Source organism: Urocampus carinirostris, chromosome 19 (assembly GCF_059441175.1).
Source record: "Urocampus carinirostris isolate Australia breed hairy pipefish chromosome 19, RoL_Ucar_1.0, whole genome shotgun sequence".
Classification (NCBI taxonomy): domain Eukaryota; kingdom Metazoa; phylum Chordata; class Actinopteri; order Syngnathiformes; family Syngnathidae; genus Urocampus; species Urocampus carinirostris.
In genome coordinates, this window is record NC_142367.1 from 28,907,055 (window position 1) to 28,920,293 (window position 13,239).

A 13,239-nucleotide genomic window follows, 5' to 3' on the forward strand; every position below is an offset into this window, starting at 1 on the left:
GGCGGGAGTCAGGGTCGAAAAAAGGCTTGCCTAGTATTCACTGAGGTTCGCAGTTGGACTGACAACAGGAGACAGACGGGACTGGGTTTAAATCAGGACAGGGAGCCAATCAGAACCTGCGGCGGTTGGAGCCAAATGACTTTTGAGACATATTAAAAAGGTTCTTGTTTTTAAACTAATAAATAGCTAGAATGCTAAAAAAAATGAACTGGTTCCTTCCTTGGAAATAAAGATAGACGAATACATCACGGCGACGCAGTGGTTAGCGCATGTGCGGCACAGTTCAAATCCAGCTCCAGACTTTCTGTGCGGAGTTTGTATGTTCTCCCCGTGCTTGCGTGGGTTTCCTCCCACATTCCAAAAAACATGCATGTCAGGTGAATTGGTTGGTCCAAATTGTCCCTAGGTGTAAATGAGCGAATGAGTTGTCTGTCCCCGTGTGCCCTGCGATTGGCTGGCAACCAGTTCAGGGTGTCCCCTGCTCACTGCCCGATGATTGCTGGGATGGGCTCCAGCCCCCCCGCGACCCTACTGAGGATAAGCGGTAAGGCTAATGAGATAAGATGAGATGATGGATACATCAATAAAGTTGTGTCATTTGAAATAGATATGAAGTTATGGGCCCCACCAGGCTGCACTTGCCCAAGACACACCACAGGAAATGGTGACCCCACAACCACTTAAAGCAGGAGTGTCGAACCTGTTTTAGCTCGGGGGACACGCGTTAGGAAAAAAAAAAATCTCCGAGGCCGGATTAGTACATTCGAGAGAGAAAAAGAACTAGGCAGAGAAAATTTGGAAAAAGAGAGAAAAAAATAAGACAGAAGAAGAAAGACAAGCCAAAAATAGGAAAGAAACAGTGAAAGAGACAAAAAAAATAATGAAAAGGAGAAACAGAGATGAAGAGAAGAGGGAGAAAGACAGAGAGAAGAGGGAAAGAGAAAAAAGAAAATGAGAAAGAGAGGTTTAGAAAGCGAGACAGAGGGAAGAAAGAGAGTGAAAATGATATAAAGAGAGAGAAAGAAAAAGAAAATGAGAAACAGAAGTTTAGAGAGACAGACAGAGAGAAGAAAGAGAGTGAAAATGATACAAAGGAAAAGAGGGAGAACGAGATATATAAAGAGAGAGAAATAAAAAGAAAATGAGAAACAGGTTTCGAAAGAGACAGAGAGAAGAAAGAGAGTGAAAATTATATAAAGGAAAAGAGGGAGAAAGATATATAAAGAGAGAGAAAGAAAAAGAAAATGAGAAACAGAAGTTTAGAAAGACAGACAGAGAGAAGAAAGAGAGTGAAAATGATAAAAAGAAAAAAGGGAGAAAGAGATATATAAAGAGAAAGAAAAAGAAAATGAGAAACAGAGGTTTCGAAAGAGACGGAGAGAAGAAAGAGAGAAAATGATATAAAGAAAAAGAGGGAGAAAGAGATATACAAAGAGAGAGAGAGAAAGAAAAAGAAAATGAGAAACAGGTTTAGAAAGTGAGACAGAGAGAAGAAAGAGAGTGAAAGTCATCTAGCGAATATTTCAAACTGCAGCTGATTTTTCTCTGGTGCTTCTTTGGGTGTTGTTTCAGTTGAGTATATAGAGGACACAATTTGAACTACGGTCAAGATTTGAGGTGTCACACCAACAGACCGCGTTCTGGGTGTTAATCACTAAGTCATCCTTTATATGGAAGCTCATGAAAAATCCCTGTTCATGTTTGAGACATCTTATGGTGAAAACCCACAGAACAAACTTTAAACACCCAAAAGTTCTCGCACAGACAGGAATTTGATCGGGTGGGTGGTAGGGATGGGCAGAGCTTTACACAGGACGGGTCACGCGCACTACCTCTGTCTACTCTCAAGGTAAACACGTCTGTATCCTGGTTTGTAGTATTTGGTGACATTTTTACGAAAGAACTTTGCTCGCACCTTGTCTTGAAACCAGGATTAAGGACAAAAATGACGACAGAGGGAGATGGATTTGAAGCGGTTTTTCCTTTTTCAGTCAAGTTCGTCCTGAAGGAAGGCGAGGCGGAGGTGTCCGGAGGGGGACTGGGTCACGTCTACTCCGCTCTCCAGTTCCACTTCCGTTGGGGTTCCTCGGCCCAGGGCTCGCTGGGTTCCGAGCACACGCTGGATTCCAAAAGATACCCCATGGAGGTGCTGGCCCAAGACAAGACCCCGTGCCTTTCAGGAGTCTAAACCTCGAAACCGTTCGGGTGTTTTCAGGTGCAGCTCCTGAACAAGAGGAAGGACTTGAGTCTGGAGGAGGCCCTCAAGAGTCCCAACGGCCTGGCAGTCTTGGCCTTCTTTATTGAGGTGATGTCTTTCGACCTTACGCCCATATTCGGGCGTCCCGCCCCGCTTCTTCTCGGCCAATCGAAACGCCCGGCTGCCCGTTCGGGTCGGCCATCTTTGGAACGCGCTTCGTATCCCGATACTCGAACCCGAAATACAACGATACTGATACTACAAAAAACCCTAGGTCGCTACTACAAACAGAATACCGTGGAAATACTACACACACAAAAAAAAAAATCCCATTTCAGAAGTACTACGACAACACTATGGTCACATAGAGGTCATTTTATTTCAATACCATTGGCTCATTTGTCATCAAAATTGCTCTGACTAAAGCACTCATTTGTATTTTGTGATCAATAAGTGCTTCTTGTTTGGCAGCGGAGGTAGAGCGCTCGTCTTGGGATCAAGAGATCTCAGTTCGAATCCCGGCTCCTCCGTGTTACATGTCAAAGTGTCCTTGGGTAAGACACTGAACCCCTAATGCCCCCAATAGCGCCTTACATGGCTGCACGGCCGCTATTGGGAAATGTGAAGCACATTGTAAAGCGCTTTGGGAAGTCTTGACTTGAAAAAAAAGCGCTATATAATTCATTTCATCATTTCGTACTACAAAAGTACTTTTTACTTTTTATTACTGCAACAATAATACAGTAATACTACAAAGTTATTACAGCTCTACTAAACAAATAGTACTACAAAAATTACCAATAATATACTTGTGCAGCTATACTACAAAAGAAATCGTAAATACTTTTTAAATATCCAACTTTCAAAGTACTACAAAGTATAAATGCAGAAATCCCACGAAATACTGCAAAAAAATAAAAGTACACAAATACCACAGCACCAATGACTTGCCCATCCCTACAGTAGCATATTTACTGTTCCCTTTTAAAGTGACGCTAAATATTTTGGAATCAGATAAGAATAATCACGCAAGAAAGCACCTTCACGTAACTTTGATTGACAAGACAATGAAAGATAAGACCAGCCCCATGACGCACAACCGATTTCAAGAATTTGGGGGGGGTAACTTTGACCCACGGCATTTCTTTTATTGCGTGTTTTGTTTTTCACGATATAGATCTTTAGCTCCTACGTCTCGAACCCCTGCGTCCGACTCACCGATGACGGGTCTTCGTGATTTTCTAGGAAGTCGGACTGAGAAATAAATAAATGGCACGATCGGTGTCTTTAAATACATGATCGATTCTTCCGACACGATGTTTAAAGCCCCGTTGTGTAATATTTGACCACTAGGTGGCACTGTCATCTAACGCAACACTAAACGTGCACAAAAACGTACGTAAACGCACCGCGACGTACACGAAGCTGTGCAAAAACGTACGTCGACGCATAAAAAGTACGTAAATACATAAAAACGTACGTGAACACGCACCTTCATAAAAGCCCCTAAAGGGTTAAACTTAAATGGAGATGACATCGTAACCGACTGAGAGTATACGACTGTAACAAAATAACAACTAGAGATCCGCACCTAAAAACACAGAATTGTAATTGAATGATACGAAAGTAAAAAAATTGGAGGGCTTCTCCTTTCAGCGCAGTCCAGAGAGTAGCCGGCTAGCTGTGTGTGCTAGCATCCGATGTCCTCGAATTGAGCCAGGTGATGATTCAAATGAAAGCGTCCCGAACGGTAACTTCTCGGATAGGACGCGCTGTGTTAAATCTGATGAAATGACATCCGAGCCGTTTAGTGTTACCTGTGGCGTTGCTCAGGGCTCTGTACTCGGTCCACTTCTTTTCCGCGTTGATAGTTAGGGGGTATTGTTCTCAAGTGTCCAGCCCTCGGAGACTTTTTGTGATTAGGGGGGTCACAAACTAACACGGCTAGACTAAATTTATGACTCCGCGATTTAGTTGACTGCATTTACGATCTATGAGTCGCATCGGATTCTAAGGCGCCCACTCTGATTTCTGGCCATTTTTGGGGTTTTTTAGGTTATAGTCCTGAAAATACGTTATAGTTTTAATAAGTTCACTTTTTTGGGCCAGTAGAAGTCCCAAAATAATAGAAACTCTCCCTTCGATATATAATATATATGGTGTGTTTTGCTGAGATGAGGTCGTTCTGCAAAACCGGTACAACAACATGTATTGGCGGCCAAAAGGTCTCTCTCGTGTTACTAATAGCACAGCCCCTATAGAACAGGAGTGGCAAAGTCATTTGAGGTGCGCAATTCAAATATAGCAGGGGGGGCCGGTCGGTTCATGGGGAGAGGGGGAGGGGGGGGGGGGGGATAGAGGGAAGGTAAAAGGTAAAAAAATAGAAAGAGAGAGAGAAAGGTAAGGTAAAAGAGATAAAAGAGAGAGAAAGGGAAGGTAAAAGATAAAAGAGAGAGAGAGTGAAGGTAAAATAGATGAGAGAGAGAGAGAGAGAGAGTGAAGGTAAAATAGATGAGAGAGAGACCGACAGACAGACAGACAGACAGACAGACAGTGAAGGAAAGAGATAAAGGAGAGAGAGGGAAGGAGAGATCAAAGAGAGAGTGAAAGTAAAATAGATGAGAGAAGGTAAAAGAGAGAGCGAGACAGTGAAGAAAAGAGATGAGAGAGAGGGGATAAAAGAGAGAGAGAGAGAGAGAGAGACAGAGACAGACAGACATTTACAGCATTTGTGAGAGTCACCTGGCTTGGAACTATTCGATATACCGTTTTCCTTCAGGTTGAATTCCGTTTTCAAACTGAGCACACATGAAATGTCATTTTGCGGCATTGAGTCAACCACAGCTTCAAATCTTCTCTTTGATTTTCTGTTTTTGAACTTTTGCCTTTTCTAACATTTTAGTCACGCCAGTCCTCCTCCCGTTCCTCCTCCCGTTCCTCCGACCATTCCTCCGACGATACCTCCGACGATACCTCCGACGATACCAGGAATAGTACTTGGAAGGCCCTCACCAAATACCTGAAAGAGATTCAAACCGTCGGTACGTACGCTCTTTTCGGGGCAGGGGTGTGCAAACTACGGCCCTCGGGTCACACGCAGGATTCGTTATCTGGCCAACGGACAAAATTCCTATATTCCAATATTTTCCTCGAATCAACGACATGTGAGACACAATCACGAATACATTTCCACATTCGATATCATATTTACGACCCAAAAACTGAAAATGAAGTCAAAAGATCCCAACGCCGGTCTCTCGACTCAGCCGACCGACTCCAGAAGTTCCCTGATGATCCCATGTCGACCTAAATGACTCACAATGCCAAACGGATTCTCTGTTTAAATGTACCTGTTTTGTGATGGGCTCAGAGGTCTGTAGAAGGAAACAAGACCAAAGAACACACCAGGCAAGACCGGGATCAAGTGACGGACACGTTCCAAGCAGGAACGGGATACGAGAAGATTTCGCAACGTCGAGAGTAATCACCTTGAAAACACCATTGCCACTGTCGAACATAGTGGTAGCAACATCATGCTCAGCAGGGACTGGGAAAATGTTGAGGGGAAGACTGATGGAGCCAAATTTGGGGCGATTCTGGCAGAAAATCGGAGTCAGAGACCTGAGAAGGGGGCACAGGTTGAGCGGGACAACAAAATCTAGAATGGAATGATTTCAAACTAACGACATGAAGCCGGGGGCAGCATGGCGGAGCAGTGGTTAGCACCTGTGCAGCACAGTTCCAAGGTCATGAGATCAAACCTACTGTATGGAGTTTGCATGTTCTCCCCGTGCTTGCGTGGGTTTCTTCCTGGCACTCCGGTTTCCTCCCACATCCTAAAAACATGCATGTCAGGTTAATCGGCCGGTCCAAATTGTCCCTAGGTGTGTATGAGCGAGTGAGTAATTGCCCCTGGGTATGAATGAGTGAGCGAATTGTCTTGTCCCTGTGTGCCCTGTGATTGGCTGGCAAGCAGTTGAAGGTGTCCCCTCCCCTTAGCCCGAAGATAGCTGGGATGGGCTCCGGCACCCCCGCCACCCTACTGTGGATAAGCGGTGCAGATAATGTCTCACATGGTGTTGATTTGGTGCCTGAAACCTGAAATTTGGCCAATACTTTTGCAAGGCACTGTATAATAGAAAATGAAGTACTACTAAAAAGATTTGTCCCCGATGTTTTTTTGTGTCTCTACTGGGCGCCACCAGGCTGTACTTGCCCAAGACACGACAATCTCTGTGGTTAAGGGATCCGACCCGTCCGCCCGCCAGACCCCAATGAAATGACAGAAATAGGAGAAAAAGTACTACCGATGGCGAGAAAAACACTTTGGGTACTACAGGTTCCCAGGTGGAGGTGACGGAGAACATTTCCCTGGCGGAGGTCCTGGGAGAGGTGGACCTGAGCTCCTACTATCGCTACAACGGCTCCCTGAGCACACCTTCCTGTAACCAGGCCGTGGTCTGGACCCTTTTCAAAGAATCCATCAAGGTGGAGCCCGCCCTGGTAAGCGACAAAGGGGCCAGATTCCGTTCTGACCATAGCCGGGTGTTCGGTACCTACCCGCTCCAAACCGGGTAACCTGGGGGTGGTAGTATCAATCAATAGTGTCGGATGATTGAGCCCCATCGCCTCGAGTTGGTTTATAATAGACTTTTGGCATTTTTATGAGGAGGCTTGCGAGGGGACAGGGAGATCATGCAAACCCTGCACAGGAGGGGTAGGGGATACTGGCCGTTTGATCCAAACCGGGTAACCTGGGGGTGGTAGTATCAATCAATAGTGTCGGATGATTGAACTCCATCGCCTCGAGTTGGTTTATAATAGACTTTTAGCATTTTTATGAAATATTTACAATTCAAACTTCTAATAATTCCAGCGGTTTCTGAACTCAAATCAAAAGAGTCAAACCCAAAAAGTAGAACAAAGTCGACATGACAACTGCAATAACTTCCATCGCACACGGTTTGAAAACGGTGTCAAGGTGCAAAATGAAATCCACAGTATAAAAACACAGTTTCTGAACGCAAAAAGAAAAAGAAGAGTAAAAAAAAAACAAGAAAAAGGGAACAAAAGGTGAAAATATTAAAATAAAAAAGGAAAAAAAGAACAACAGATAATAGAGCAAGTAAAAATGTGTGGGAAATGAAGAATAATAATAAGGAAAATGAGAAAAAGAAGAAAACAAGGAAAAAACAAAAGAAGAAAAAAAAGGAAACAGAAAGCAGAAAAGCAAGAAAAAAAGGAGTCAAAAGCTGAAGAGAGAATACAAGAAAACAGGAGAATAAGAAAAAAATTAAAAAAAATAAGAAAAAGGAAACAAAAGGTGAAAATAATAAAATAAAAAAGGGAAAAAAGAAGAACAGATAATAGAACAAGAAATAAAGAAGTAAAAAGGTGTGGGAAATGAAGAAAAAATAATAAGGAAAATGAGAAAAAGAAGAAATCAAGGAAAAAAACAAAAGAATAAAAAAAAAGGAAACTGAAAGAAAAAAAGCAAGAAAAAGACCTGTGTCAAAAGCTGGAAAGAGAATAAAAGAAAACAGGAGAAAAAGAAAAAATAAGAAAAAAAGGAAACAAATGGCGAAAACAATAAACAATAAAAAGGAAAAAAAGATAATAGAGCAAGAAAAAAGAAGTAAAAAGGTGTGGGAAATGAAGAATAATAAAAGGGAAAATGAGAAAAAGAACAAAACGAGGAAAAAGCAACAAAAGAAGAAAAAAATCAAACAAAACATAAATAAGGAGAAATTCAATAAGAAAAAACGCTAACGAAAAAAAAGTAAAAAAGCTGGGGAAAAAACCCAAAATAATGACAGAAAATAACTAACATCAAAGTATAAAAAAGACAGGAGAGAATAAGAAAAGAATGAAAAAGAAAAGCCGCGCCTCGCCATTTGTATATTCAGCGGATCCCCAAATTCCTGGATAAATATTCCCAATATATATCCATAGAAACCCATTACGATGACAAAAAATATGGGGAACGGGAATCGAGTGTAGACTGTTTTCTGACTTTGGCCTCCGATCCTCCAGATGGCGCTGTTCCCCCAGCAGATGGGCTACGGCGACGTTTTCCGTCCGGCGCAGCCCTTGAACAACAGGACGGTTTTCACCACGGCCGGAGGAAGCCCCCTGGCGCCGCTCGTCTTCTCTCTGTCGCTGGTTCAATTCCGACACTTTCTCCTGTGACTTCAAACACCGACCCGCTTCCTTTCGCTCTAAAATTGATTTTCCTCATCGCTTTTCTCACGTTGGTTTCAAATCGAGGTGTGATCTAACTGAAAAAATCCGGCCCCAATCAGTCCTGCGGGTATTATAGCCCGACACTACCCGAGCCTGACCATTAGAGGGACCGAGCCCGGAGAAAACCCTAATTTTCACATTTCTTTTACGACAGCTCAGCCGGCCTTAGAGTTAGTCGGCGAGAGAGAAGCCGGAACCCGGACGTAACGATTGACATTCGAGACCCGACCCGTCCTGAACCCGACCGATTAGTTTCATTCGAGGGTCCGAGCCCTGAGCGAACACAAATTGGCCCATTTTATCGGTGAGGACTAGGGAGGAAGAAGAGTGATACCCGGTCCCGCGGGTATTATAGCCCAACACTACCCGAGCCCGACCATTTCGCAGGATTTATTTGAGGGACTGAGCCCGAAGAAAACCACAAGTTTCAAATTTCTTTTGGGACATCTCAGCCGGCCTTAGAGTGAGTCGGCGAGAGAGATGCCGGAACCTGGACGTAACGATTGACATTCGAGACCCGACCCGGCCTGAACCCGACCGTTTCGTTTCATTCGAGGGTCCGAGCCCTGAGCGAACACAAATTGGCCCATTTTATCGGTGAGGACTCGGGAGGAAGAAGAGTGATTTAGGCACGCTTCGCCACAAGTATTTTGGATTCAGGCTTAAGATCTTACCCCTGGTTTGAAATCAATGTTGGAATGGTGAAATCCTGACTAAGATATATCAATCGTGTTGATCTCTAAAATAAAATCCAACGACTGAAACGAAAGAAAGATAATGGTGTGGGGACGCCATGTTTGATCTTTTTGGTGTTTCCTTTCATTTTGGATTTTTTTTCTCTACTCCGTTCCAATTTTTTCGACAAGGTTTCTCACAAGTATTTGCAGCTCTCTACTGCCCTCTGCCACGAAGCAAGAGAAATGCGTGCCTCTAAAAAAGAGAGAGAAAGAAATAAGAGAAAGAGGGAGGGAAAAGGAGAGAGGGCGGGACAAAGAAAGAAAAGTAGAGAGGGAGAGAGCGTGAGAAACAAAAGATAAAAAGTTGTGAGAGAGGGGGAAAAGACAGGGAGAGGAAGAAAGAAATCCAAAGAGAAATAAAGAGACAGAGGGAGAGAAAAGAGAAAAGAAAGCGCAAAGAGTAGGAAGAGAGAAAGAGAAAAGAAAAAAAGGAAGAGAGAGAGAGAGAGAGAGAGAGAACACGATACAGAGAAACAGAAAAAAAAGGTGAAAGAAAGTCTGAGAGAAAAAGAGTAAAAAGAGACTGAGAGAGAAAATTAAAAAAAAAGAGAAAGAGAAAGATCAAGAGAATAAAAAAGGAGAAAAAGATAGAGTAAGAAAAACAGATAACAAGAGTGAGCATTAGAGAGTGAGGAAGAGTGAGACAAAGTGAGCAAAAAAAAGAGGGAAAGGAGAAAGATAAAGAGAGAGAGAACACGATACAGAGAAACAGAAAAAAAGGTGAAAGAAAGTCTGAGAGAAAAAGAGTAAAAAGAGACTGAGTGAGAAAATTAAAGAGAAAGAGAAAGATCAAAAGAAAAAAAGGAGAAAAAGATAGAGTAAGAAAAACAGATAACAAGAGTGAGCATTAGAGAGTGAGGAAGAGTGAGACAAAGTCAGAAAAAAGAAAGAGGGAAAGGAGAAAGATAAAGAGAGAGAGAACATGGGAGACAGCGTAAGAGAAAAAAAGTGAGAGGAACTGATAGAGAGAGAACACAATACAGAGAAACGGAGAAAAAAAAAGAGAAAGGAAGACTGAGAGGAAAAGAGTAAAAAGAGACAGAGAAAGAAAGTTAAAGAAAGAAAGAAAAAAAGTGAGGGAGAGAAAGAGAAAAGAGAAAAAGAAGTTAGAGCAAAAAAAGGTTGAGAGAGAGAGAGAGAGAGAGAGAGAGAGAGAGAGAGAGAGAGAGAGAGAGAGAGAGAGAGAGAGAGAGAGAGAGAGAGAGAGAGAGAGAGAAAAAGAAAGAAATATGAGTACAGTGTCTTCGTGAGAGGCACCTGGCTTTCAACCTGCAGCTTGTTTTTCCCTTGCGCTTCTCTGAGCGTTGTCTCGCGGGCCGGATTCAATCCCTTATCGGCCCTGATCCGGCCCGCGGGCCGCCTGTTCGACACCTGTGGCACAGAAGGTAAATAGTCCACGGAGACACGAGACGGTAGATAAAAAAATGGTTTCACAATTCAACAGAAGGGAAATAACAAAAGACGAATGCGAAACCGGCGCGCATAAGGAAACAAGCCTGACAGGAATCAAATCCGAGGTATAAAGTAGTAAACATGGGATCGGAATAGGATTCTTTAACAACAATGCGGACAATTTAGGCTTGGTAACCATTTCCATGTTTCTGCCCGGTCTCGAACCGGGACCTTTCGTGCCTCGGGGCGACACGCTCACCGCCAGCCGATTTTGTTTTTTTGGTGCTCTGCTCCTTTTCAATACGTAGGCAGGCCTCCTCTTCTCTCTTCTTTTTTTTCCGCCTTTTTTCTCTTCTTCTTTTTCCTTTCTATTTTCCCTTTCTCTTTTGTGAGATCCCCGTTTTCCTTCCCTTTTTCTGTCTTTTCTCTTTTTGCATGTTTTTTTTCTTTTTCCTTTCTATTTTCGGTTCTCTTCTTTGCCATCCCCATTTCCATTCCCTTTTTCTATCTTTTCTCTTTCTATTTCCCTTCTCCTTTTTTGCTATTCCCATTTCCTTCCCCTTTTTTTGTCTTTTCTCTTTCTGCCTTGCCTTGTTTCATTTCTTTTGTCTTTTGCCTTTTTTCCCTTCTCTTCTTTGCTATCCCCATTTCTTTTCCCCTTTTCTGTCTTTTTTCTTTCTATTTCCCTTCTCTTTTTTGCTATCCCCAATTCCTTTCCTTTTTATGTCTTTTCTTTTTTTGCATCGGTTTTTTCTTCTTTTTCCTTTCTATTTTCCCTTCTCTTATTTGCAATCCCCGTTTCATTTCCCCTTTTCTGTCCTTTTCCTTTCTATTTCCCTTCTCTTTGCGATCCCCATTTCCTTTCCCCTTTTCCGTCTTTTCTCTTTCTGCCTCGTTTCCTTGCCTTTTTTCCGTTTTTCCCCTTCGCCTAGTGGTGAAAAGGACGCACTGTCCCTTTAACATTCCAATCAAGTCAAATCAAGGTCAAAGTCCCACAGGTGTGTCTGCTTAATTGTCAGGTAATCAGAAGCACCTGTGTGGAGTCTTTAGCGGCTAATTAGCTAGCATACTACGCATACCGATACAATATATACTACACGTACACACGGTATAAGTCAGCAAAAGTACACATTTCGTAACAGTTCTATAAAAGTACTTCGTATCGTCATATTTTTTCCAGTATCGCTGTAGCAATTCCATAGTAGTATTTTTTGTAGTATTCGTGTCATTGTATTTCTGTTGTAGTATTTTTCTCGTATTTCTGCAGAAGTATTTCCGAAGCAGTGTTTTTGTAGTATTTCGTTGTATTCGTTTTTTGGTGTTATGTGGTATTTCCTAAATATTTTGTTATTGTACGGTAGTTGTATTTTTTGTTAATATTTCTGTGGTAACATTTTCTTTGATAGTATTTCTGTAGTAAAGTATTTCTGGATCATTTCCATAGTATTATATTTGTAGAATTTCTTTGGTATTTGAATCATTTTGACCACAAAATACTACAATAGATATACGACAGAAATACCACAAAAACAGCAATATATAAGGTAAATGCTTCAAAAAACTTCATCATATATATAAAAAATACCACTAGAGTGATACTATAATATAAAATACTACTACAAAAACACAACCACAGTTATTTTACAAAAATACTGAAGAAATCCTACGAAAATACGACCATAGAAATGTTACAGAAATACTCAAATACCACAACAGAAATACTATAATACAAAATACTACTTCAGAAATGTTATGATAGAAATATGACTAAAATATTGGAGAAGGTTTTGAGGATCATCAAGATGCTTTTTGGCAAATGTGACACTATCATTTCTATTCTTTGGTGTCAGCATTTTGAAACAAAAAAGAAAAATATTCCAGGAATACTATAAAAATGACTGAAATGGAGATCAAAAATACTTTTAAAGAAAATACTACAACGAAATATTACAAAACTACAGCTATATGACGACAGAAACACAACAAATATACTAGAAAAATGCTGAAATACTAAAAAAACTACCAAAAAAACTACACTAATTTACAATACATTAAACTACAAAAAAAACTACAATGTAAAAAAAAAAGGAAAATACTACAAAATACCACCATGGAAGTACTCTTAAAAATACTATTGCAGTAATTCTTCAAAAATACAACAAACATAAAACTAAAGTAATACTACAATAAATACTACGAAAGTTGCAAAAATACTAAAAAATAAATACAACTGCAGTAATACTACTAAAAGTGGGGACATGATATCTGATTTTGCTTTGGGTCTCCAAGCTTCGGCCCCCGGGACGAATGTTGGAGCAAATTTTGTCCTTCAAGGGACAGTGTGTAATATTGTGCGCCTCCTAGTGGCTCCAAAAAAAATCTTGCTGCTACGCCTTATTTTGTTACCGAAATTGAGGACGCTCCTTAAAGGGACGGTGTGTCATGTTGAGGGCCCCCTAGTGGTTAAAAAAAAAATCATGAACTGTCGTAACAGTGTTTATTTTTATGAAGAAATTTGTCCGGCATCTTGCTGCTACGCCCTGCTCATCGGCCAGTGCTTTCCCTCTGCAAAAGACAACACATGTTACTCTTATTTTGTTACCGAAAATTGAGGATGCTTCTTAAAGGGACGGTGTGTCATGTCGAGGGCCCCCTAGTGGTCCAAAAAAT

At 41.6% G+C, this 13,239-nt stretch overlaps 1 protein-coding gene across 1 annotated transcript in view; it reads left to right on the top strand.

Moving 5' to 3' along the window:
- The window catches only part of LOC148347937 (uncharacterized), a 35,499-nt gene extending 26,281 nt beyond the window's left edge, over positions 1 to 9,218 (top strand). The window contains exons 12-16 of the mRNA XM_088324037.1: positions 1,992 to 2,146; positions 2,216 to 2,305; positions 5,100 to 5,238; positions 6,537 to 6,700; positions 8,231 to 9,218. Coding sequence (XP_088180163.1) covers positions 1,992 to 2,146; positions 2,216 to 2,305; positions 5,100 to 5,238; positions 6,537 to 6,700; positions 8,231 to 8,386 — 704 coding nt within the window. The 3' untranslated portion in view covers positions 8,387 to 9,218. The remainder of the gene's footprint in view (positions 1 to 1,991; positions 2,147 to 2,215; positions 2,306 to 5,099; positions 5,239 to 6,536; positions 6,701 to 8,230) is intronic.
- The last annotated feature ends 4,021 nt before the right edge of the window (positions 9,219 to 13,239 follow it).